We start from the raw sequence: 27,095 nt of genomic DNA on the forward strand, positions 1-27,095 counted from the left end.
TAAGGACTCTGCCGTCTCCTGAGGTGTGGTCTACACTACAGACCTATATCAGTATAACCACATTGCACGGGGTGTGCAAAAGCCACACCCCTCTGAGCAACAGAGTTATACTGACCTTCCCTGCTGTGTAGACAGTGCTATGTTGGCAGGAGAACTTCTCCAGCTGACGGGGTGCTACCGCCTCTGGGAGAGGTGGATTAACTAGGCTGACAGGAGAGCTCTCTCCCGTCGGCTCAGAGCACCTTCATGAACGCGCTACAGATGCATCAGTGCAGAGGCATCGATGCAGCATTTTAGGTGTAGACTTGCCCTGAGACTGGCAGCTGTTTTGTGAGCAGTGCAGATGGCTGCAGAGGAGACACTCACACTGTGTTCTCTCCTAGTGAGACTTTGCTGTTGGTCCCCTTAACGTAAAATCAAAGCCATAGAGCATAACCTTTATGGTTGCTCTTTGTCTATAGAAAGGTGAGACTCTCATCTTTTTATGTGGCATCTCCATTACTGGAGGTTTGCAGCCATTTTGTACGATCCCCTGCTAATCTCTTTGTGGATGAATCGTCCTTTTGGTCCACCCAGGACACCCCATCATCCATCACAGCTCTTCTTTTTCTGCTTTGCATACCTCTGCCCTCAGTTTTCCCTTCCAGTGCCTGCAAACATGCATCACATGCTGAATCTCTTAAAATGTGCCCTGCACTTTCTCATAGTACTTGAGAAAGGCAGGTATTACTGAAAGCTTTTGGAGGGCAGGGATTTTTGTCTTTTTGTACAGCGCCTCACACAATGGGGGTCCCTGACTGGGGCGCCTAGGTGCTACTGCAACGCAAATACATGAATAAATAATATTCTCCCCCATTTTACATAGAGGGAAACTGAGGCACAGAGCAATGCAGTCACTTGAACAGGGTACCCCAGCAAATCAGAAGCAGGAAGGCAGCCCGGCTCTGCTGACACCCGGCCCCGCACTTCCACCCCTGCTCCACTCGTCTGAAGAGGCAGCTTATGAGGCTATTGGTGGAGCTGGTCCAAGCAGCTGCTGGGACTCAGTTCCTCGCCTGGTAAACGGTCCCTCCGCGGCGGGGCCCCCAGTTCTTCGTGAATGAAACCAGAGACGCCGCCGGGTGTCAGCAGAGAGCAGGGCGCGCGGAGCCATTCATGCCGCTGCCAGAGCCGCGCTCCAGCAGCAGGGGCCGTCCCCGCGCGTGCCAGCAGCGGCTCTGCCTCTCGCTCTCTCTCTCTGCCCCGTCAGGTGCCGCCGGACCGGCCGCTAAATGAGCCGGCGATGGAGGGCGCGCAGCCGGGCCCCGGGGCGAGCTCCCCGCAGAGCGACTCCGCCGAAGTTTTGCTCCACGGGGTGTTCGCCCTGCTGGGCGCCGCTCCCAAGGCGAGCTACGCGCTGAGCCTCACGCGCGGCCGGGAGCTGCGCATGCAGCGGGTCGGCTCCGCGCCGGCCGGCCCGAGCGCCGCGCTGGACCTGGCGGACTGCATCGGCTGCGTCGCCGGCCGGGAGCCCCAGCCGGGGCCGGCCGCCTACTTCTCCGTCTTCTGCTACCCCTTCCGCAAGGGCTGGTGGGACGCCTCGCCCTCCAGGCAGCGCCTCGCCAGGACGTTCCGCGTGTGCCTGGCCCAGGAGGCGGAGGACAACCTGAAGCTGGCGGAGACGTGGGCTGGGAAGATTCGGGAGCTGGCTGCGCCCAGGATACCCCGGCAGGAAGGTAAGTGCCTGGGGAAGGAGAGCAAGGGCGGGGCAGAGTCACCCCCCACTTTCTAGGGACCCCGGCTTCCCTGGGCGTGCGGAGTATGAGCGATCGCTGCTCTCTGCGCGGGTTTCTATGGGGGAAAGCCCCCCCCCGGTTTATCGCTTGTGAACTTGACTCAAAAGTCGAGCAAAAGTAAATGAAGTTGCACTCGGGGGCTTTCCCCTGCCCCTGCAGGCCCCAGGGCTTTGCCGGCTGCTCCAGCGCCCCTTTCGGAAGTTGGCTTCCCCCCGCCAACTCTCCCCCTTGGTTCTAGCACGTGTCCCGCTGGGCTTTGCCTGCCCTGCGCCCGGGCGGGTGGTGCAGGGCGCCCGAGCAGCTGGGCCTGCCTAGACAGGGGCCGCGCGGGGCTTGGGAAGTGGGGCCCCGGCCTGATGAACGAGCAGAGCCCGCAGTGTGTCGCTTGGCAACTCAGCTCCGCGTCTGCCTGGCAGGTGGCGCGTCGGGGGGGGGCTGAGGGAACAGACAGGTGCAAGCCCCACCCCCACCGCCTTTACTGGGTGGGCCCATTTTCTGGGTTCCCCGGGGCGCAGGGGAGAAGGAGGAAGGGCTAGAAAGAGGTGTAACACCCAATGGGTGAGCCTCAGCCTTGTCCTCTCCCAGCCCCAAACCTGTCTGACCAGCCTAGCCAGTGTGCCCAGGAGATGAGTGGGCTGTGGGTGTCAATTTGCCTTGTCCTCTTGTTCCTCCTTATTAGGCTTCCATCGCTTGCTGCTTTGCATCCAGCACCAGGGGTATGTTTAAAGTGATGCTGGTTTCCTCTGTAGGGAACTAGAGAGGTAGAAAAACAACCCCTCTCCCCTTCTCTCGCCCCTGCTTGATTCAAAGTTGTGTTGCACCTACTTAGGTACACAGGGGCTGGGGTAAGGGGACGAGTCTTATCTTGGAGATCCAGATTTCACATTGTATAGCACAGGGACTGCTGCTCAAAGCGTTGGCCTGAGGGAGTCAGTGCTATTTTCTGGAATAGTTTGGATCTGGATGCAAACTTTGCAGCTTGGGCCCGTGTTCAATATATGTGCTTGGACAGTCGCCTCATTCATGGGTGTCAAATGCTTTGGGATCCACTCGGACAACAGGTATTCTAGAAGCATAGAGAGCAAGCAGCAGTGAGCTCTGCTGACAGCTTGTCCTGGGACAAAGTCCCCATTTCCACATGACTCAGGGGGCTAAAGTAACCCCCATGATCTCATGACCATTAAAAACTCTGTGAGAGCCTCTGGAAAAAGGGCTGCTGCCTGATCTTCCAGCCACCTTCCTACCCCTCTCGGGCCTGGGAAATGCAGCTCCTCATCCTCTTATTGAGTCTTATCAACTACCCATAGTGAGAGCCTCCAAACGGACAGCACCTCAGACACTCTCTAGAAAGTTCACAAAAAGAAAAGGAGTACTTGTGGCACCTTAGAGACTAACCAATTTATTTGAGCATGAGCTTTCGTGAGCTACAGCTCACTTCATCGGACGCATCCGATGAAGTGAGCTGTAGCTCACGAAAGCTCATGCTCAAATAAATTGGTTAGTCTCTAAGGTGCCACAAGTACTCCTTTTCTTTTTGCGAATACAGACTAACACGGCTGTTACTCTGAAACATCTCTAGAAAGTTGTAACACTTGCAGTTGCTAATCTACCCAGGGCAGTGCAGTGTTTACCTAGCGACTGCAGATGGGCTGAATGATTGTGCAGATTACAGCAAAATTCCTTGGGCTAGCACCACAGTTGGCTACCTTCCTCTGCCCCGCAAGGCTATTCTCCGAGCACCTTTGCTTTCCCAGCGGGACACCACATACATTGATGCCATCTCCAGAAGCTGGGGCCCAGTGGAAGCCTCCATGTGTCTAAGTGGGCTTGTCTGGTGCACTGAACTACACACTAGTTGTGACATTGAGGAGCATTGCCTTCAGCTAATTCTTCTGGGCTTTCGCCTATCTTATCTCCCTCAGGGTCTAATTTTGTATGACATCCATTGTATGATGAGGCTGGAAAGGGAGAGGCCAGCGGCTGCCTTTTGCCAGTGTCAGCAAGTTCTCCTCCTAGAGGGGGTGTCCCACGTAGCCATCCATACAGGGTGCTAATCCCAGGTCTCTCCTTTTCACAATAGTTCCCTAGGATCTGTCACGGTCTCGGTCTCGTTCTTCTGCGAACTGCATGCTTGCTGGGAGGGGGAAGGGCACGGTGCCTAGCTCAGGGCTATTAATAGAAATGAGCCTCTCAGTTCTAGGTCATTGGCACAAATCCAGCCTAGATTAGCAGTGATCAAGACGTACGAAGGCTGTTGAGTGGCCCAGGTGAAATCGGATTCATGGTCTCAGGCCAATTCCTAATGGGCAAGTGTCCACCTCCCAACACCATCGCTGCAATTGGCCGCCCAGCTGGCGGTCTCAGCCAGGGAGCAAGAAGCGCGGCTGTGGGGCAGGGGCAGTGAGGGAAAAGCCAGGCTGTTGCCATCAGTGCTATAGGGAGAGGGGCCTTGGCTTTCCAGGACTGCTAATCCAGCACCTTCCATCCGCACTTAAAGAAGTAGGGGCATGAGGTGGCTCTGCAGCTGGTTAACACAAAAACCTCCTCCAGAGAGGGAGTTTGGAAGCCAACACAGAGCAGGTTCCTTCTGCTCTTGGAGTTTTTCCCGCAGCGCCCATGAATAACCCTTGATTTATGTGTTCATAGTTCAAAGATAAGGGATGAATCCAACTGGAATTCTTTAGCATCTGAGCCTCTAGGCGGTTCCAGATAACTAAATTTGCGGCCATGTTAGTCTGTATCTGCAAAAAGAACAGGAGTACTTGTGGCATCTTAGAGACTAACAAATTTATTAGAGCATAAGCTTTTGTGGGCTACAGCCCGCTTCATCGGATGCACAGAATGGAACATATAGTAAGACACACACACACACACACACACACACACACACACACACACACACACACACACACACACACACACACACACACACACACACACACACACACACACACACACACACACACACACACACACACACACACACACGTTGGAAGTTACCATACAGTTTGTATGGAAGTTACTCTCACAGTTTGTATGGTAACTTCCAACTTATCTGTGTGTGTGTGTGTATATGTATATCTTACTATATGTTCCATTCTATGCATCTGATGAAGTGGGCTGTAGCCCACAAAAGCTTATGCTCTTATAAATTTGTTAGTCTCTAAGGTGCCACAAGTACTCCTGTTAAATTTAGTGAAGGACTGAGGCTGACATGACGAGTGATAAAATTAAAGACTTTATTTAAAATAAAATAAAGCGAACCAAGCATCACAGCATCCCCACACACTGGCTTGATACTCCCACTCTGAGATGAACAGTGCACCCAGGAGTGATCAGTCCCTGAATGGAAAGTGAGGACAGCCCTTTCTCTAACAGTACTGTGATGGTGGCCAAGCATGCCTATCTCAAATCAGCGTGCTACCCTTTACATAATCAATTCTAATCATGCTCCCCATGAGTTAACATTAAATCCACCTTTTACCATATCTGTATTTCCGCTGCCATCCTTAAATATTGCTACTTCCTCACTGGCTATTTAACATTGAGCACCGTCCTAATTAACATCTGCGTAAATGCCAGCCCAGTAAATGCCAGCCCAATACAGATAGCGCTTTCCAAAACACTTGTAAAAAAACCAGCGAGGACCAAAACATGTTTATGACAGGCCCTGGGGTTATGGCTGAACTTATCTGTAACTGGCCTCTGAATTGTCTGACTTCACTTCACTCCGACTTTACCAGCTATTGTCAAGCCTATTGTTAGGAACTAGATTTGGGCCTACTTACATGTCAACACATTTCTATAGAACATAAGCGAGCATCATGTCTACGGGCTACGCTGGCTGAAGTTTGTACAATAGAAATCACGTAGAAATCAGGCCCTGATCCTGAAAGGTGCCAGGCTGCCTCCCACGCTCCACTTAAAGTCAAATGAGGTGCGGGTGCTCAGCAGCATGCAGGATTGGGCCCTTACCTCTCCGGGTTAAATGGCACGCTGCTTGGTGCCAGAGCTGTCCCCGATGAAAGGTTAGCTTGGCGCCACTGCTCATCAGCGAGCCCACCCATCTAAGGGTGCAACGTGGGACAGAGCCATGCTGAAAGACCCCGCAGAAGCTGATGGAGCAGGAGGAATCCCTGAATTCCTGCGGCTGTTTAAAGACCACGGCCAAGTTCTTAATTTCATGACTCCGTATTTCTGAGCACTGCCTCTCCCCTGGCTCCGTGGGGGCCAGAAGGACAGACTGGTGTGGAAAGACGTGCCTCTTGCTCAGCTGTGGCGGTGAACTGTTCCTAACTCTAGTTAGGAGGCCCCGGCTTTACCTCCCCTCCCCTCTTGCGTGGGCGGTGATGCTACCACTGCCTCGGCCGTTGCGACAGATCTCCCCGAGGGGACGCGTGTGCGAGGGGAGACAGTGAAAGGGAGCGACAGACAGAGAGGGATGGCAGCTGATTCTGTGCCCAGAACACTTGGCTGTAATTCAGTTCATGAAGTGATGGACTGGAGGATAGAGATTTCTTGTATTGACCTTTCTGCTGTGAAAGCGAGAGAATCCAAACGTAGTCACTGCTTTGGAGCTGGCGATGCGGGTGGGATCTTTTCGTTTCTGTCTCTCTGAAGTGTCTCCCACCCTCCAAAGCTGGAGGGGTGGGGATTGAATAGGTGAGGCCTGGCTTATTCTGGCTCTGGTTGTCCCAACAGATGTACATTGCATCCCTTGTGCACACGCCATACGTTTAATGGGTAGAAGTAACGTGGTAGAGTAACTGTTGCTCTGTAAGCTATAACTTGGAGTTTGCTCCCATAAAGGGGCTTTAATTCTTTTCCCGAGTGAATTTTTCACCCCAGTGGCCTGGGGCCCTCTTGCTGTCAGATTCCAGCATTGAACACGTAAGCACTTGTAGCCAGGGATTCTCAGCGGAGGGTCATCTGCTCTGGATCTGTCTGCTCCCAAATTTGGGGACCTTCGGTGCATGTTGCGAGACATGTATTTAATCAAGCATGTCCCTCCCGAGCAGGCATGCCACTGCGTGGGATCTGTGTGGCAGTGCCCAGGGATGGCCAACAGCACGTTGTTTGTTAGGAGCGGCAGGTAAAGTATTCCTAGGTTTTGTTTTCAGTTTGCTATGATGATCAGATGCCAAAGAGATGTGTGCTGGATCCATTTAAATCCAAATCTCAGGAATATGAAAGGCACATCCATTCCTGGCTTAATTCCATTCTCTTCACTGAAGTTACATCAGGGATGAATTTGGCTAGATCTGTGTAAATCTGACACTCTGATCAGAGATTCAATTATATGCACCAGTTCATTTATTTACATATCCAGTCACAATGATCAAACTTTGAAGTGTGTTTAAAGGGACACATCAACTCATATTTGGCCCAATGGTTAGATTTGTATTTCAAAAAGCATCTTTTCCAAAAGCATCTTTTCCAAAACCTAAAGTCTAAAAGCAAATATTTCCTGAGCTATAAAAAGAGATACATAAAATTCCAGTGGAAATGTTTGTTAAAGCAGTTCCCCTGCTGTTTGTTGTCCAAACACTGCAGCTTTAAGAACCAGATTTCATTGGCTTATACAGCCCAAAGTAAACTGAGTAAAAGTTTTAAAACCTTTTTTCCCCCTTCTTAATAATTAGAGGTGTCATTAGTAGCCTAAGGGGAAAGGGTGTTTAATGTGTGATTTTTAAAAAAAGGAACAGTGTGAATATTTTTAAGAGGACATTTGCAAATGAGAACACGTTTAAAAACAATTCCTTCCTTAACACCTTATTCTTAGAGACAAGGTTTTTCAAAATGGTAATTTACCTCTTGTTGTTTGTGCTGTTTATTTACTGTGTATCTTTCACCCGGCTTGGACAGAGAAACCAAATAGGCTGATTTCACTTACTATTGAGGATTTCTGTTCCAGCAACACCTAGGGAACCCAAACAGGGCTGAGAGCCCCATTGTACTAGCAAGTAACATGATCCTGCCAATTTGTGGTTCCTACATACCAGTGTGATACTGTTTGGCTCTGCGTGGAGATCACTGCAGGAGCAGGGGCTCCGTGTCAAACAGTGAAGGGAAATGTATAGAAAAGGGCTAAGAAATCAATGGATTTTTAAATTATTTGACGAGAGCCTCTAGGACAGGGGTCGACAACCTGCGGCACACATACCAAAGGTGGCAAGCTGATTTTTAGTGGCATTCTGCTGCTAGCCAGGGTCCCGGCCACCGACCCCGCTCAGCCCACTGCCAGCCTGGATGGACGGAACCCGGGGCCAGCGGCCGGGACCCCAGCTGGCAGGGGCCGACAGACGGAAGCCCAGACTGGCAGCGGGCTGAGCGACTCAGCCCACTGCCAGTCTGGGGTTCCGTCTGCCGCCCGCGCTGCCGGTGTGGGGTTTTGTCCGCCGGCCCCTGCCAGGCAGGGTCCCAGCTGCCAGCCCCACTCAGCCCACTGCTGGCCTGGGGTTCCGTCCATCCAGGCTGGCAGCAGGAGGAGAGGTGCTGGCGACGGGGACCCCAGACTGGCAGAGCGGGTGGCGGACAGAACCCCAGACCAGCAGTGCGCTGAGCTGTTCTGCCTGCTGCCAGTCTGCGGTTCTGTCCACCGGCCCCTGCCAGCTGGGGTCCTGGCTGCTGGCACCGCTCAGTCTGCTGCCAGTCTGGGGTTCCTTCGGGGGGGCCCTGTAAATGTAAAATTTATTGCTGGCACGCGAAACCTTAAATTAATGAAGACTTGGCACGCCACTTCTCAAAGGTTGCCGACCCCTGCTCTAGGAGTTGCAAACCTCGCCACTTTGAGAACAACCATCTAAAAATGACAAAGGGTGTCCCATGCTACAACATGTTGTCATTCACAGACGCACGCGTGTATATCTGGAAGTTTGCACCTTGGACTGCTGGGAAAGATAAGGCTAGTGGCACACAACTCCTGAATAGTGTGCGATTTTTGCGCTGAGCAGCATTAGGGTGTGACTGGACTGGTCGGCTCTCCTCCTGTCAGGAGAGCCCATGAGGCTCTCTCAGGGTGAGGTTACCTCCCACGCCCATGCAGGAAGCCAGCACTCTCAGCACAGGGAACTTCACCCCCACAGAACAGAGAAAACTGGCATTTCCCAACATTTATAATTCCTTTAATTGACCTCTTTGGACGTGGCACAGACCTGAGGGCTGCAGAAGGGGCAAGGGTGCACTTTATTGTTAAAGAAAACAGGCCATTAAAAAAAATCTCTCCCAAGTACAAAAGTCCTGTGACAAAACAGCTTTAGATAGTGAAATCACATGTTCCCAGGGAGTGCCACCGCCCTGCACTGCCTAGTGGAGCAAACTCCACCTTAATAACTTGGAGGTGTTAGCAGTGAGACCCGCTGGCCCAACGCCAGGGTCTGAAACCACTCGCGAGATGCAGCGATGTTGCATTGAGACATCCTTGCGGCGCAGTGCGTTGGTTCAAGGTGATGGTATTTCACTAGCCCTGACTGTGACTTGGGGGATTCGCGAACTGCTCACAAGCTCCGCTTTTGGGTCAGGAGCTGGCTTGGTGTTTGTTTATAGTGCCCAGCTGCTCCGCTCACAGATCAGGCTCGCTTTCTGCACACAAACATGCCCAGACAAAAACGGTCCCTGCCCCAATCCACTTACGGTTAAAATGCTGGTGATCTGCAGCGAGTGGCAGCTCTTCAGGAGCTTTCCAGTCCCCCTGCTACCATCGCTGAGTGACAAGAGGCTGAATGCTCCCAAATTAACAATGGAGGTGATGGGGGAGGGGAGGCGGCTCTCCCTATTCTAGCACATTCCCACCGCAGCCCTGGCTATGTATGCAAGGGAGCTGGGCTCAAAGCTGCAACCAAGCTCAGTTCATCGGATGCTTCTCCCTCCGAATCCCCTTCCATCAGGATTTGGCCCAGTCTGCCCCTACTAGATCAGTGGGAACAGTGTCTGAGCTGTGTTTTAACATGTTTCTTAAATACAGATGCCAAGATTTTGAAAAGTGGCCAAAGTGACTTTGGCTGCTCAACCAGACACCCAAACGGGGACTGATTTTCAGACAGTGCCGAGTGCTCACCCGCTTGCTCTGAAAACCGGCCTCCCCGCCTCCCCCAAATCACTAGTCACACCTGAAAACTCTGGCCAGGATTGTTTCTCGCTGGTTTTACAGCGACAGCCAACTCAGCAAAGCATTTAAGCATGTGGCTTTGGGGATGACTCACGTGCTTAGATGGGTGCTGAAATCCTTTGCTGAGTCAGGGCCCCAGCTTTTCTCAGAAAGTCTCCCCCCTTTGCCCTGGTGCTGCTCCAGCTGGCAGTAGCAGTAGACTGTCAGGACTTCGGGCAGGGCCTGTCTTTTTGATTAGTGCTCGTACAGCACCTAGCGCAATGGGGTCCTAGGAGCGCTCATAATACAAATAAGTACCAGGCTACCTACCAGCATTGTAACCACTGTGCCATGTGACCCTGCTCAGCCGGGGGGAGCAGCAGTGAAACCCCCAGCTGACTCGTACCTGCCTGCTGGGGGAGGCTACACTATCTCACTTGGCAGAAAGTTCCAGGGATCAGGAGCAGCTGGAAGGAGAATCCAGCCCAGAGTGCTGGGAGGAACAGTCTGAGCAGGGCTAGAGGACGGGGCGATGAAAACACCAGGTGCTGGTCTACGTGGCTGCTCCCGGAGCAAGAGGATACTTTCAGAGAGCTCAGTGTAGTCACGGCCTCAGGGCAGGTCTACACTACGGAGACTATAGCAGCGCAGCTAGGTCGCCATGGCTAAGCTGGCACAAGCCCATAGCATAGGAGCAGCCTCCAGAGAAGGAAGGGGGGGGTTTCTGTCGCTGTAGGACCCCCTACCCGAGCAACGGTAGCTATGCTGATGGAAGCATTCTTCTTCAGGCTGGAGAAAGCTTCCGAACATCACTCTCCTGCTTGCTTTGTTCTTATTTAGCTGGAGGAGGTGGAGTCAGGTGAAAGGACTGGCTGGATCCACCCTTTCCCCATCTTAAGTACAATGATACCAGAGTCTTCCTCCCGCCCATCACCCCTTCCTCCCAGTGCCCAGCTTTCATTCTTTCCTTCCTCCTCCTCCTCCTAATCCTGGGGGCTCTCTACTAGGAGGGAGAAGATGGCCTCCCCCAGCAGGCAGGCATGGCTCAGCTGCTGCCTGGCCTCTGCTTCATTGGTGCTAGGGTGACCAGATAGCAACTGTGAAAAATTGGGACAGGGGGTGGGGGGTAATAGGCGCCTATCTAAGAAAAAGTTCCAAAAAATGGGACTGTCCCTATAAAAATGGGACATTTGGTCACCCTAACTGGTGCCTCCAGGCCCACTCTGACTACAGGGCCTGGTCCCTAATGTTCCAAGCATCCTGCTTGAATCAGCCCCTGCTTTGCCTGGTGGTGTATTTGTTCCAAGAATCCCCGAGGTGCCGATGAAGTGCACAGATGCTAATTAAGTTTGGATTATAATTAGCACTTTTTCCCAGCTGTTTAAAATGGACTCCTAGGAATGCCACTGGCCTGCAGGTAGGCACAGGGACCTCTTTAATGTTACATTGCATCCAGCACTCAGCTTCTCGTGGGAGGCTATAGGAAGGAAGAGCATGGCAACTGGAGCTCCGTCTGAGTGATTTGCCCTCTGCCTCTGGAGGACGGTGTGGGAAGCAGAAAGTCTTTGATTGTATTCTCTAGCACAGGCTCCCCCAGCACGTGGCACAGTCAGATGGGACTTGCTGGCTTGGGGCACGGGAGCTGCCAGAGGCCAAAAACCCACAGGAGAGAAAACGTTTCACAAGCACCTGAGAATCGTTCCGTCGGCTGGAGCAAGCTGATGGCACTTCCTTGAGCATGCTGTTCCTTATGAAAGTGTCTGGAGTTTAACTGGGGTTGGGCAGCTCAGGGACTTGGTAACAGGATGTGGGGACTGTCACCTCTAGGTTACTGGCTTGGGCCTGGTCTACCTGTAAAATGTAGGTTGACATCGTTAGAGTGCTCAGGGATGTGAAAAATCCACACTCAGAGTGCCATAGCTACGCTGACCCCATCCCCCCTGTGGATGCGGCAAGCTCAATGGAAGAATGCTTCTGTTGACCTAGTTACCGTTGCTTGGGGAGGAGATGTTCCTACAGCCATGCAAGAACCTTTCCACCTCTGTAGGCTGCAGCTACACAATGGAGCGATGCTGGCAGAGCTACAGTGCCGTACCTATTCCACTAGTCCCTGTAGTGTAGACATGGCCTTAGCGTGGGATCCCCAGCAGGGCTGCTCTTTGGCCTGTGTGAAATGAGTTGATGGGTCACCATCAGCTCCTAGTGGACAAGCATCCACATCGCAGAACCAACCCCACGTCAGTCAGTCTCCGCTGAGTGACCAAGGACTGAGCAGACCGCTTGCTCATGGGTGCTTACGCGGCTGCTTTAACACTAGGTCTCTAAGAAATGTGGCCATGGTGTCTCTCCCCTGCCTGTAAAAAGTTCATGAACTTCGCTCTAATGAAGGATGCTGGAGTGGAGACCAACACTCTCCCCAGCAGAGATACAGCAGAGGCATGAGCAGGGCAAGCTTGCCTCCGGCTTAGCCTGGGGAGGCCACCTCAAAGAGTAGAAGGCAGCTCCATCTTTGGGATCTATTCTGTCCTTGCTCGAGCTTGCCAGCTGTGGTAGTGATTTCTAATGTGATGCAGGCCGGGGATCAGAACTGAGACCAGCTGCTCTATTCACACAAGTAGTAACAAGGTTCATTACTCTTCAAGATCGTAACAACATTCAGTGTTGGTTGGGGATGGATTGGAATCAACAATGGAGAAGTGAAACAATCTATACTCTGGTCCCAATTCCCATCTAATCCAGGCACCTCACCGCGGCCATCGCTGTGACACTGACGTGCCAGATCATTGATTTGATTCTCATTCTCCACCCTGCAGCGTTTCACACTCTGTTGTGGAGTTATTTTTGTGGTAGATACTTTAAATGCTAGATCACTGGCGCTCTCCTACTGCGGAGATGGGGCCGCACGAGGATCTCAGTAGGGGCATTGCTGCCCGCTGGTGAGCCTAGCAGTTCATTTACTTCTTACACATAGAAGCCAGTTTATTTCGGAGAAAGGGAGTCAGGCTGAACTTTGCACCCAGTGGTTTCTCAGTGTGAGGGTTGTGATTGAAGGGGGTGATGGAAAATCAGCCGGCTCTCTGAAAGGGCAGACGTCCCTCCCCTGCCTCAGCCGCTCTCTGCTGATGCACACTCAGCTTGCCGGCTGTTATTCTAATCTGATCCCCGAAAGAGGAACCAGGCTGCCAGATGTATGTGTCTGTTCCGCTGGGACGTCAGATGTGCCCTTTGTCCCAGAGTTACTCAAGAGAAAGGGAGGCTGTCGAAATCTTGTAGTTTCCTGTGAGCATCTCTTAGATCTTGGTGTGCCGAAGTGTCCTGCTGGGGTAGTCTCTTCATATCAAGTCCTGGCATCTTTCACCGGCCCCGCCTTCTGAGGGGTAGATGGGAGGGATACGCAGAGGCCTCCACAATCTGATACACCTGTAATGTCCCTCTACGGTCTGCTGCTGCTGGGCTGGCAAAGCCCATCAATAGCCAGACCCCCATGCCAATGACTCTGGAAGTACCTTCTAGCTGCTCGTCATGACCACATTCTTCTCTCATGCCCTGGAAGGGCTCAGCAGAGGGATCCTGGCCACCTCCCACCTTGGCCGTTCCTCTGCCAGCATGGGGGCTTTGCTGTTGCAGTTTCCCCCAGGCAAGTGCTAAGAGGCTCAGGACGCTGCAGTCTGGGTGAAAGCAAGTTCCACAAGTACGACCACAGCAAGCTCAGAACACAGGCTGCCTAGGACCCTGGCCACCTCTTTTCTACCCCCACTGCCCAGCTTTCCCTTGTGGACGCCTAAGAGACAATTGTGAACAGGCCCACTCCTTCAAAACCTGTGGGGTCTCCTCCTGGGCATGTCACCAAGCTACCCCCGATTCGACACAGGTGGGCACCTCATGCTGCGGGGAGGGCTGGACTAATGGAGCCGAATGCTTGAATCGAAGCAGCAGCATTGCCAAGCCCATGCGTTCAACGAGCATGAATCAGGCCCCACAAAATCATAAGATTGTTTTAAAACGAGAAGTAAGGCCTGGTTTGACAAAGCCCTGGCTGGGATGATTTAGTTGGGGTTGGTCCTGCTTTGAGCAGGGGGTTGGACTAGATGAGCTCCTGAGGTCTCTTCCATCCCTAATCTTCTATGATTCTAAGTATGTGGGCTCTTTTTCTTGGCCTTCTGGTTTCTGAGCCTTTACGGTGTCGTCGCGTCACGTTTCCTAGCATTTCTCCACAGCCACAGGAGCTAAACTCACTCTGTCAATGAATGTTGAGATTCTCAATCACCTGACTCCAGCAGCTGGGGCTTTATGAAGACACCAAATATCATGAGCTTTGACAGTGCTGGACCAGTGCTAATGGAACCTCATTTTCAAGAGAGGCAAAGCAAAACCACTCTGAGGAAAAAGCAAAATCAAATTTACAGGGGGAAAAAGCTGGGGTCATAGATTAGTGTATTTGACTAGCTGCAATGGAGTCCTCTTCCTATTCTGATGGGGTTATATTCCGCTCTGCGGAGGCTGCTTAGGGGCCCCAATGAAGGGGAAAGCATATTGGTCCCTGCACCTCTTCTATGCAGAAGGGTGTCTGTTCAGAACTGATAATGAGCGCCAGAGGGTGGGGCCAACCAGCTGCTTCCCAAAATCCCTTGGCACAAGCCTGGGCGGGGTGGAGGCATGGTGGGGCTGCTGTTTATGAGCCAGCCTTGGAGAGCGCTCTCTGTAACAAGGGTCGCCAAGTCTCCGGCTGTGCAGAGGCAGCTGATCAAGAGGGAGTCTCCCCCCAGGATGGCACAGTTGAGGACTGGCATGTGCACGGTGGTGGGTTCTATCCTCCTCCTCGTTCTGCCTTTGTCTGCACAGGGTACTCGCAGCACTGTCCCCCAGCCCCAGCAACAGGCATGAATAACCGAACGCGTGCTGTCACACAGGGCACCCAGTCGCTTAGGAACGCACTCAGACATTGAGGCTTTGATTGTGGTGGCGAGAGATGCTAACTGAGCTGGTTGCCCCATTGTGCGCTGTGCAGCTGCACAGGGGCGCCTGTTGCCTACCCCCGAAAGCTTAGTTTTTGCCTGTAAGCCCATGACTACACTAAGAGTGCTGCATCGGTACAGGAACACGGATGTGCTCTCCCGCCAAGGAGCCCCTGTGTGGACACACACCTATGCTGACAATGCTTCCATCTAGTAAAACCACCACCATGAGCAAAACAAGCTGGACCAGTGGCAATTTGCCAGTATTACTGCATCTAACCAAGGGGCTTCTGCTAGCCCTGCTCTGTGGGTCAGGGATCACCCCCCCCAAATGCCCCGGACCCACATTGCTGTGCCAGCAGAAGTCTGTAAATTGCACATTAGTCTCAAACTGGGCCACACTGAAAAAGCTTTACCGACAGAGCAATGCTGGTAAAAGCCTCATGTGGATGCAGTTATTAGTATAACTTATACCAGCCATGCTTATGCCAGTGTCCTGAGCCGACACAAGCTGGATTGGTATAAGCACTTTAATACCAATAGAGCCGTGTCCGCACTGTAGAGAAGGCCCCAGAGTCAAATCTTAGCCCCAGTGACATGCACAGCAAAACTCCCTTAGGCTTCAGTGGGGCCAGGATTTCACCCGCTGTGTATAAATGAAAGGCACCTCCGACACAACCGGTGGGCAGACCACCCCAGCTCTGGCCCCGACAGGTGGGCCTGCTGCCATGAATCTGCCACAGAGGGGCTTCAGTTATTGGGCTGCAAGTGTTTTGGAGCAGACCTGATGTCCCCCTTGAGATCACGAGCGTGCGTTGTACGGGAATCCCACGCCTGGGAGCGTCACCGTCTGTCAAGCCACTTGCACAAGTTTGTCCCAAACCGGAACGCAGTCGCGGCTGTGTCTCACTAAGGGGACGCGGTGAGAAAGGGCTCAGGGGTGAGGAGATGAGAGAGAAATTGTAAATCTGTATTAGGCACCCACCCCATCGATAAGGCGTCAACTAGCGCCAGCCTTGTCTGGGGCGGGGGGGGAGGGGGGGGAAGAGGCCTTCTACCCCTAATGCTGCGTAGAGTGTAGACTTCTCTTGCGGTGGAAAACCAGCGTGTGTGCTTAAACTCTGCTCCAGTTAAGGTGAGGTTTCTAACTCAGACTAGTCCCCCCGCCAACCCTGGAACGCCAGGGCTGCCCAGGCCTGCTTTAAACGCTCTTTCCCCTGGCTGACACTGTGTCCAGAGTGTAGACAGGTCCGTAAGGTTGCGGGATTTGTTTGTACAGAACCATGCCTGAGTTCCCCAGCTGTGCAACGTGGGCTGCTTCCTTGGTGACTAGTTTTCACAGAACATGACCAAGCAAATATTTCTGGCAATAACAGCCTTCTCTCTCTGGTGGGGTCAGGAAATCTGAGCTTGAGTCAGAGGACTATGAGCCACGTGTCCCTATCCTACAGCGCTTGCTGTGGAGAATGGCTTTCTGGGAGGGGAGAGGAGGGCTTAGTGGTTTCGGCAGCGACTGAGACTCGGGAGATCTAGATTCAACTCACAGCTCTGCCACAGACTCCTTGTGTGCCCTGGGGCAAGTCAGTTAGGCTGAGACTTTTTCCAAAGCCACCCAAGGGATTTAGACACACGATTCCTATTAACTTCAGAAAGTGGAGTGTCTAAATCCCCAGGAGCTCTGAACAACTCTGCCTTGATCTCTCAGTCTCATCTCCCCATCTGTAAAATGGGGATATAAGCACCTAGCTATATAGATCGACACTGCCATTTCTACCATGTTCAGAGACGCAGGGCCAATGTGGCCGGTTTCCCTACCCCGCACTCGGGCCATGGTTAGTAGATAGTTCAGGCTTGTAGGGTAGATCGGGCCCCACCCATACACTAACCATGTTTAAGGAAAGCAAACTCAATAGGAGAGCCATTGCAGCTCCAGCGAATTCACTATGAAATGTGACCTGTTTGCAGAAACTTCCTGGCTGTCTCTGCCATCTCCAAGCTCAGCTGTCAGATGCTTGGTTTCCTTTGTTTAGTTCTTCACTGGTATTTACAGCATCTTGTTCATCTAGGTTAAATGCAAATGTCAGGTGCTTAATGGAAGGTGTTACCTTGTTGCTCTCTCTTTCCTTTGCGTTTCTCCCCTTGGGACGGAGGAGATTTCACAGATCCTATCACAGCCTCCTGAGCAGTTTATCAGGGGAGAGAAAGGGGCCAAGACATGCCAGTTTATGCTGCTTTTCACTTTATCACCCTAAACCGTCTCGAATTTGCTGGCTTCCAAGTTTAGCCACGCTACACCGTCAGCAGCAGCTCCCCTGACCTCCCTCTGCCCCAACTTCTCTGGACGCCCAGAGATAAATGCATTGTCGCAGCTTTGTAAACTAGATCCTAGAGCTGGACCCCTGGGGACCCGATGAACCCCTCCCCCAGGATTCAGTGGGTCCATGGGAGTTATTCCTGTGCTGGAGGGGAGAATGCAGAGCAGAGAGGAGGGTAGTGCCTGCCTGGAGGAGGAAGAGGATAACCTCTGTGTAATGAACAGCTTAGCTCCTCAGCCACAGGACTTTCAAACATGCTTACGCGGGGCTTAGTGTGGTGGTGGCAGTGGGCTGGGGCATAGCTGGGCTAGCTAGTGTGGCTAGGTTAAAAACAACGTTCCAGCTTTGTTCACCCTTTTGGCTTAAAGCACCCTGTATCCCCAGCTGGCCTATCCATGCTGGCCAGCCCCAGCTGTGCTTCAGCCTGGCCCATCAGCACTGACCATTCTCATATGTTAAACCACCTTCCCCTCCTCCAGGGTGCACTGATCTGAAGCCGCTCCACGGACTAGGGCTAGGATCTCCCAGCACTTGATCTGTTCTGCGGCTTGAATCACTCAAGTCTCTGCTGGACTTTATGGCCCTCTGCGAAGGCCTGAGCCTGCAGCCAGAGATGGTACAGGGCAGCAGTGATGGAGTCGTGGGGAGAAAACGAGGGTGTTATGTTAGTTAACAGTAGATTGGTCCTGCAGGGCTTGAACTGGAGCCTGAAGGCTGCCCATCCAGCCTCTACCATACAACACTCAGCCCAGACCTGCACAGCAACAAGGACTGGAGGAGAGAGCAGGAAATTAAAGGCAGGACACGGTTTGCCACTGACTTACTGTGTGACCTTCAGCAAGGTCACTGAGGGCCTGATTTTCAGAGGAACTGAACATAAGAATGGCCATGCTGGGTCAGACCAATGGTCCATCTAGCCCAGTAGCCTGTCTTCCAGCAGTGGCCAGTGCCAGGTGCTTGGAGAGAACGAATAGAACAGGGCAATCATCAAGTGAACCATCCCCTATCATCCATTCCTAGCTTCTGGCAATCAGACACCCAGAGCATGGGATTGCAGCCCTGCCCATCCTGGCCAATAGCCATTGATGGACCTATCCTCCATGAACTTATCTAGTACTTTTTTGAACCCCATTCCAGTTTTTGCCTTCACAACATCCTCTGGCAAGGAGTTCCACAGGTGGACTGTGCGTTGTGTGAAGAAATACTTCCTCGTGTTTGTTTTAAACCTGCTGCCTATTCATTTCATTGGGTGACTCCCTAGTACTTGTGTTATGTGAAGGGGTAAATAACACTTCCTTATTTACTTTCTCCACACTAGTCAAGATTTTATAGACCTCTATCATATCTCCCCCCCGCCACCCCCGAGTCATCTCTTTTCCAAGCTGAAAAGTTCCAGTCTTTAATTGCTCCTCATCTGGGAGCTGTTCCAGACCCCTAGTCATTTGTGGCCCTTCTCTGTACCTTGTCCAATTCTAAGATATCTTTTGGAGATGGGGGCAACCAGAACTGCACACCGGAGTCAAGGTGTGGGCGTACTGAACCCTCTCCATTCCCAGTGAAGCCGCTTGAAGTTGTTCAGCGCTGCTGAAAACCAGCCCCTCCCCCTCTTGGCCTATTTCCCCCTCTACCAAAGTGAGAACAATACTTCTCCCCCCCCTTTGGGTACCCCCAATAAGTGCCAGAGGCCGAGCAGATGCAGCATTGGCCTGGGAGTCAAGAGACCTGGGTTCTAGTCCCAGCTCTGCCATGGCCTGCTGGGTGACCATGGGTAAGTCACTTGGCCTCCCTGTGCCTCAGTTGCCCGTGTGTGCAATGGGGATGATGATACTTAACTCCTTTGTAAAGCACTTTACGATCTGCAGATGAACAGTGCTAAGAGCTCGGTGTAATAGCATCTACATCGAACACATCACCGGCCACCGACAGTACCAGGAGGTATGAGCCGGAACGACATCGTGCATCAACTATGAGAAAGGGACCGAGAGACTATTTCCATTGGACCATATGAACTGGAACCGTAAACTCACTGAACATTAAATCTCACCAAATGAGGGTAAATCCATCCCCATCATCGTATCCGCTCATTATACTCCACACCTGAACATAGCCATTATATGAACAACATACCCTCCTATCTCAACGTCTGTACTTTGACCTGTTAACCTTTTATCCCCAGTTGGGGATATTGCCGATTATGTATTCCTTACGCCATCTGATCCTAAACCAAACTTTGCACCCCCTTGATAATCTGTACCTTATTCCCTGATAACCAGAAACTTCTACGCTTAAACTCTGTACCATTTTTTTTTATTTTAACATCATCTTAATAAAATTATTAAATCACTCTGCCCTTCTGTGCCACCTTGCACCGCAGGAGCCCAGAGCTGCTCACTATCATCAGTGAATTCTGCCTCACCCCTGCCCTGGGAGGTGGTTTTGTTTCCGACAGGCAGCGTGGCTGGCACTGTGGAAGATACCAAATGAGACAGCTCCATCCCCAAAGGGCGTTTCTCTTATTATCTGGCCCCATACACGCACAGCATGGTGCTTTTCAGGCAAAGGATGACAGGTCTGGGCCCTGCAGAGCTCACGAGCGAAGCTGCAAAGGCCAGGTCTGCCATTGCCTTGATTGTTCCCATTATACAGATGAAGACCCTGAGGCCCAGAGGATTTAGTGGCCTGATTTCTAAGAAGAAAAGGAGAGCATTTATAGCTCCCCTTGGCTCCAAGGGCAGCTGTTGCTGCTCAGAACCTCTGCCGGCCAAGCTGGAAGTGACTCACCCAAGATCCCAGAGTTTGTGGGAGAGTGGGAATAGCATCCTGTTGCTAGTGACTTCAGTGGGGCCAGGATTTTACCCCACTAGTCCTGACTCCTAACTGGAGGCCTTAAGTACAAGACCATCCTTCCTCCTTACTAGCCATCATCATAGAATATCAGAGTTGGAAGGGACCTCTGGAGGTCATCTAGTCCAACCCTCTACCCAGAGCAGGACCAATCCCAACTAAATCATCCCAGCCAGGGCTTTGTCAAGCCTGACCTTAAAAACTTCTAAGGAAGGGGATTCCACCACCTCCCTAGGTAACGCATTCCAGTGTTTCACCACCCTCCTAGTGAAAAAGTTTTTCCTAATATCCAACCTAAATCTCCCCCACTGCAACTTGAGACCATTACTCCTTGTCCTGTCATCTGCTATCACTGAGAATAGTCTAGATCCATCCTCTTTGGATCCACCTTTCAGGTAGTTAAAAGCAGCTATCAAATCCCCCCTCATTCTTCTCTTCCGTAGACTAAACAATCCCAGTTCCCTCAGCCTCTCCTCATAAGTCATGTGTTCCAGACCCCTAATCATTTTTGTTGCCCTTCACTGGACTCTCTCCAATGTCTCCACATCCTTCTTGTAGTGTGGGGCCCAAAACTGGACACAGTACTCCAGATGAGGCCTCACCAATGTCGAATAGAGGGGAACGATCACGTCCCTCGATCTGAGTCTCTTTTCCTGTCCACCCCGTGTCCACCCTGCCATGTTCTAACACCTTTTTCTTGCCCAGATTTCACAGACACATTTCAAGTGTCATTTATGTTTAGCGAGGGCTTTACGAGCCCTCCAGACCACAGTGACAGGGTGGCTGTCTCCTGACCTGCTTACGACGCTGTTGCAATCTGTAATGAGGACAGCACCTGAAGTGTGGGCCTTATGAGACAGTAATGCGCTGAGAGACCGCAGGTAAAGTCACGCCAATCCTACTCACTGAGCTTAGTTAGTGGCCACGTTTAAGGTCCGACTCCATGCTGAAACAGTGTGGTAAGCAGGACAGATGACAATGGTCCGATACAATTGCATCTCCTCACTCAGGTGTAATTACAGTGTAGATGGGGCCTTAGCTCGTGGAACTGAAGCATGAGAGACTAATAACTTATAACTACTAGGTGAATGATAAGCATCTGCCATGGGTCCCTCTCTCTCCAGACCTATTCCATTGGGAACAAGACTGGGAAATTGCTGGGGATGCGTACAAATGGCAGCTTTCATCGCCGCTCTCTTCCCTATGGCTACTGAGCTCACTAGGCCCAGAGCGGCCCCCAGCAAGCTTTAAGCAAACAAAAGCCTTCTCACTCTCCCGCCTTCCTTCCTCTTCTGCTTGCCAAGCGTGCAGCAGGTGGGTGCTGTTCCTAGCCACAGGCTGAGGGGAGGGAAGAAGAATTTGGGTGTCTAGTGCTGACCTGGCTTCAGCTTTTGATTTGCAACCTGTCTCCTAAGCCGCAGGGAACACAAGGGGTTGTGAACATTGGTCTAGTGTCCAATTGTGGCTCTTGCAGGATGTGCAGAAAAGTGTGTGTGTGAGAGAGAGTGAGCGCATAGCAGGAAGGCCGCATTCAGCAGCTCCAGGGTTTTAGGAGTGTTTTTCTTCTCTGGCCATGGCAATGCATGCTGTCACCTGGAAGAGGGGAACTGCAGGGATCAAAGACAACCCTAAAATGCCTGCAGCACCACGGAGATGGCTCAGTCAGCATTGCACATTACTTCCCTCTGCCTAGCATCACTCCAGGTTGGGGGAAGAGGACAGTGCTGCTCTCAGTCCTACCACTGATAAAATAGCCAGGAACACCCTCGCTCTGTAACTCCAACCAAAGGGAACGAGCTGGGGTTCTGAAATGGGGAAGGCAGAGTTGCTGGTGTAAGGGGGGACTTTGCACAGCCAAGGGTGGTCACCCAGGGATCTGTGTGGGAAGGCTGTCTTCCAGGCCACCCTTTTGCGTCCATATGAAATTACTGTATTTAAATAAATCAGAAACACAGCAAGGGACCCTATTCTCCCTGGCCCTCAGTGACCATGGCAACTCTGCTGCTGAGCCTTGTCTACACTAGAGCAGGCGTGATCTGGTCTACTGCTTTGGGCCTCTGCCACACTTGTAAGATGCTCTCACCCACAAGAGCTTTTAATAGTTCAGACACTCCTGCTGCCGGTACAAGTGCACTAGTTCCCAGCCGGTCTCCTAACTCTGCCAGCCTGCACCCCTAGCTTAGAGGAGCAACGCCGGCATTGTGGCTGCACCAGTTCAACCAGTGCTCCTAGCACTGTCCCCTAGCCGTGCTGCCCACCAGTCACTGACTGCTCAGAGCACCGTCTATCAAACCACTTCCTCGCAGGCCCCAGAGCAGCTCCAGTGATACTCAGCTGGTCCCTGCCATGCCCTGCACCCCTCCCCCAGCTTCGCAAAGACACAGGAACTCCATCCCAAATCAAGTTTCATTCAGACTTGTTTTCTTTTACACAATAAGAAACTTTTACCAGCAGTTTCACAGTGTCTGACGCGTGGCTCCTCCCCTCCGGCAGTCCCCACGCAGCACAGAAAGGTTAGCGAGGGCGCCCATCACATGGCACCTAAACACCCCCCCGCAAGCCATCAATGTTCTGACCATGCCACTGCCTGGGGCTAGTGCTGTGGGGAGGTGGCTACCTTTCCCAAGCTCCTGCGAGGTATGGGACATTCACAGTAACATACGCACCTCAGTTAGTCCCAGCTCTCCCCCCACCTGCCCCACAACCATTACCCTCAATCCACCACGATGGTAAATCCCCGTTCGTGACTCACCTGCCCATGGCCCAGAGGTTCTTACCCTGGGGGATGAGCTGTACGTGCTCCACTGCATAAGCCTAGGGATGGGGAGCCAGCTGGGCTCTGTGGAGGGATCTCTTCCCTCCGGGAATGGGCCTAGACCCCATCTGCCTCAGCATCCTACAGGGAGATAAGAGAAGGAAACCAGCCAGCAGAAAACAAATAACCCCCCCCAAGCAGAGCCCAGCCAGCCAACTCTCCCAGCAGTAACACGAGCTCCTCCCTCCTCATTTAGTTAGACTAGATTTGAACCACCTGGCACTGGCTGGCTGGCTCAGGACTGCATGGGGGCTGACTACCCCCCTACGCCGGCTGAGGAGGGACTGGGGCCAGCCGTGAGGGAGGAGAAAAGGCTTTGCTGGGGGTCTGTGGAACTGGGCGTCAGGTCAGAGCAGCCTTTCAGCTGCCAGTACCAAGCAGCCTGCTTGTTAGTCGGGTTGAGCCGCTAGGGCATGGGGCTCCCCCCCAGGCTGGGGACAGCTGTGTCAGGTTCCTGAAAACTCAGGGTGAGGAAGCTTCCTCAGGTCCCATCCAGCCCATTCCCAGCCTGGCCAGGGGAGCTGTGGCGGGTTCGGACAATGCAGCAAGCTCAGGAGAGGCACCGCCGGCGTTGAGTCTCTCCTCTCTCGTCTCTGTTCAGGGGTGACGTGGGGGCTCTTGCCGCGGCCCTGCCACATCCTGGTGCTGCTGAACCCCCGGAGCGGAACAGGGCACGCGCTGCAGCTGTTCCACTCCCTAGTGCAGCCGATGCTGGCCGAGGCCGATGTAGCCTTCACCCTCTTTGTGACCGGTAAGTCTGCTCCCGCTGCAGGGCCCCGCAGGTTCTGCCTCGCCCAGGCTGCCTCCTAGGGGCCCCTCGCTGCCAGGCTTAGGGGAAGGCATTTCGCTGGGTAAGGGACTGCTGTCTGGCTGAGCTCTCCCTGCATGGCTGGCTATGCAGCCTGGGATAGTAGCTGATAGCCCTTCATTTCTACCTCTTTGCCCACCACGGCTGCCAGGTAACATTAGGAATGCTCCAGCTGGGAGCCTCTCAACCAGTCCTGCCTTGTAATATGCAAATAAAGTGCAACTCATTTAAATTCGACCAATGGATGCATAGTATTCAAATGGCCAGAAGGGGGCAAGAAGCAGGAGAAGGGGACACCTTCCCCTCTGGCTTTGCAATCCCACCTTGCGGCAAGGAGAACGGAAGGGTGGCAGCGGAAGGAGGAGAGATGGGCAGGGGGAGCTGCTGGGAGTGTCCTTCTCCCATGCATCCGTGAAGCCTTCCTGGGGGCCTACAGGGAACCACCGCTTAGGAGCAATGGTTCGTGTGCCCTTGGCCATGAGAACTCCTTCTCTTGTCTTGGTGGGTCTCTCTCCTGCTCCTGGGCCAGGCTAGGCTCTTGCCAACTGGATCCGATTCTGGGAGCCTGGGTTGGGAAGCCCAAGTGACATCCTGTGGCTGATTCCTCTCGCGCCCAGGAAGGCTGGGCCCTCCTGCCTGCAAGGGTTGTGCAGGGAGAGGCAACCATGGCGATTCCCGGCAGCCCATGCTTACGTGAGGCCATGCCACCCCCACTGCCAGCAGCTCTGTATTTCTCTCCCCAGAGAGGCCGAATCATGCCCGTGAGCTGGTGCGGGCTGGAGACTTATCCCAGTGGGACGCCGTGGCTGTTCTGGCTGGGGATGGCCTGCTGTATGAGGTGAGGAGACAGCCAGGAAGCCAGGCAGCTGTTATGCTGGCAACTAGGAGACGAGCCAGTCCCTCAGGCCTGGCCTTCCTTTACACTGTGGCAGTTGGGCAAAGGGAATGTGGGTGTCTCTAGCCACTGTCCCCCTGCAGAGGCTGGGGGTGCAGAGCTTGGCGCTGCGCCTCCCCAGAGTTTGAAGTGGGAGCATAGGTGGAGAACAGAGAGCCGGGCATGGGTGGCGGCTCAGATCCCAAGGGGGCTGAGTCTCTGGGCAGCAGCCTCCGTCCCAAACAGCACAGGCGGCCCTGGGAACCCCAGGCCTGGAATGGGGCGGGGAAGTAGGTCAGGACTGAAGGGCGGCGGCAGAGCTGGGGGGCGGGAGGGAAGGATAGGCCTGGAAGAAGAGGGAGCTGCAGGTCATGGGGCGAGGTGTGTGCGCATGTGGGGCACATGGCTGGAACAGCAGGTGGCGCGGCAGGGCAGGACGGAGGAGCAGCAGCGGGATGTGGGCTGGATGGTCACTGGGCCTGGCTGGGGCATGCTCTCACGCTGCCCTCCCCAACACTGTCAAAGGCTAAGAAGGAGAAAAGACACCAGGGACAAATAGCTCCTGGGTCTGCTGCTTGTGCCTTGGAGCCAAGCTGGGCAGCTTCCAGAGGCACCAAAGGAGAGGAGGTGGCACCCAAAACCTCCTCAGGCTTCCCTGGCCTGTGTGTGTGTGTGTGGGGGGGTGCATTGCCCCCCCCAGAGCAGAGACCCTGGAACCGTACTGGCTCCCTCTGATCCATTCCCTTCCCCTTCCCCCAGAGCAGCCAGGGACAGGATGGGGCTGCGCTCTCTGGGAAGCTGCCAGCTGTGTGGTTCTGTCCCTGCAGGTGGTGAACGGCCTGATGGAGCGTCAGGACTGGCAGGCCGCCATCAAGAAGCCTCTCTGCACCCTGCCTGGGGGCTCTGGGAATGCCCTGTCCGCTTCCATCAACCACTACGCCGGGTAAGGGCTTCTCAGCCACAGGGAGCACAGAGGGTACAGCCAGCCGCCGGCCCAGGCCCTGCTCGCTGAGCTGTCACCGCTGGCTCCTCGGGGAAGGGGCACACAGTGGAGAGGTGGAGCAGGCCCCTGGCAGGGAAGCCCGCTGACAGAGGGGCACTGACTGGCTTGCCAGGGGCAGTCAGGTTCGCCCGAGACCTCGTAAACCTCCTTACATCATTGACGCTGACTTCAGCCGACAGGAAACTAGTTCAAATGAATGACTGCAAAGGACTCCCCCGCACCAAGGGCAGCCTGTCTAACCACAGGGACTGTCCCGTGGCAAGAGCTACCCCCAGGTCCCAGTCTCCGGTGCTGTCTGCCACGTGGCTGGCACCATTCCTAGCAGACCTGGGCTGCTGGAGCCTGGCTCAGGCAGCTAGCGAGGGCTGGATTCTGCCCCGTGAGGTTGTGTAGGTGGGCGAGAGGGCAGAGTTTAGCCCTGCCCCTGCGAAAAGCAAAGTGCAAAGCTAAGGCCCCCTGCAGCAGTTGCCATCTTCGCAGGCAGGTGGCCCAGCTGGGCATTCCTGGGGCATGCGTGGACAGAAGAGCCAGGTTAGAGCCATGTCCAAGAGCTACGCAGCAGCTGAAGTCTCCCTCATAGGGTGTGATCACTATTTTTGTCCCCACGTGCAAGGAGAGCACAGACAAGGCTTGCTGTGGATGCAGAGATGTTACCATCCAAACCTCCCTCCCCCCCGCACAAAGTCACCCAGCCCTTCCTGCTCTGCTAACAGCATCACAGAATGGCTGCATGCTTCAGCCTCCCTGCTACTCCTAATTATTTGCATTTCAGTAGCAGCTAGAGGGAGGTCCCCATTCAGAGCAGGAGGCCTTTGAAGCAGTGTGGCCACATGGATGGAGCACAGGACTCAACAGACCTGGGTCCTGTGCCTGGCTCTGCCACCGGCCTGATGGGTGACCTTGGGGAAGTCACTTCACTGCCCTGTGCCTCAGTTTACCCATCTGTAAAACAGGGATGGTGATCCTGCCCTCCTTTGAAAAGTGTGCGGAGAGCTACGGATGAAAAGTGGGGTAAGAGAGCTTGGGATTATTGTTCCTACTGGGCTCGGTGCTACCCACATGCACAGGGAGAGTCTGACAAGCCCCCGAGAGTCTGCACTCTACCTAGGCCGCACAGCAAAACGGGGCGTGATGGGGTGGAGTAGCTCCGGCTCCTGGCATAGCTGGGGCACAGAGAAGGGCAGGGGCAGGGGCACGCAGAGGCAGTTTAACTGGAAGCCCTTGGCTCACGTTTCTCATCTCGTGATGAAATTGCCACTCTCAGCGCTGGCCTTTGACCCTGCGTGGTTGGCTCGGCCCTGCTGCTGCGAGACTAATCCCAGCTCCCGCTGCACAGTGCTCCGGGTGGGGGCACAAACGGGCGGCTTTGCTTTCACAGCCACAATGCTCAGCTCCCAGACATTGCCCGGCCCCAGCTCACTGGTCTCTGAAGCCTTGAGCAAAGTAGATAGGTGCTCCTGAGAACACATGGGCCCCCCTCTCTCCAGTCAGAGGGGGTGCTTGGGCTCAGGAATCCCGGGTTCAATTACAGGTTCTGGAGAGCAGTGTGATCTCGTGGTTATAGACCCTTCTGCCCCTGCCCCTGCCCCCCTCTGCTCCCTCCAGTCGGGGGCGGGGGGG

At 53.6% G+C, this 27,095-nt stretch overlaps 1 protein-coding gene across 2 annotated transcripts in view; it reads left to right on the top strand.

The window, feature by feature from the left end:
* Positions 1-986: 986 nt before the first annotated feature.
* SPHK1 (sphingosine kinase 1) overlaps positions 987-27,095 on the top strand; it is a 30,493-nt gene continuing 4,384 nt past the window's right edge. The window contains exons 1-4 of one of the 2 annotated variants that reach the window (XM_037914146.2): positions 987-1,715; positions 23,392-23,541; positions 24,342-24,436; positions 25,300-25,415. In XM_037914146.2, the coding sequence (XP_037770074.2) occupies positions 1,100-1,715; positions 23,392-23,541; positions 24,342-24,436; positions 25,300-25,415 (977 nt within the window). In that variant the 5' untranslated portion in view covers positions 987-1,099. The remainder of the gene's footprint in view (positions 1,716-23,391; positions 23,542-24,341; positions 24,437-25,299; positions 25,416-27,095) is intronic. The other variant, XM_043528657.1, reaches the window with a different exon arrangement.

The sequence above is a fragment of the Chelonia mydas genome, chromosome 14 (assembly GCF_015237465.2).
Source record: "Chelonia mydas isolate rCheMyd1 chromosome 14, rCheMyd1.pri.v2, whole genome shotgun sequence".
Lineage (NCBI taxonomy): Eukaryota > Metazoa > Chordata > Testudines > Cheloniidae > Chelonia > Chelonia mydas.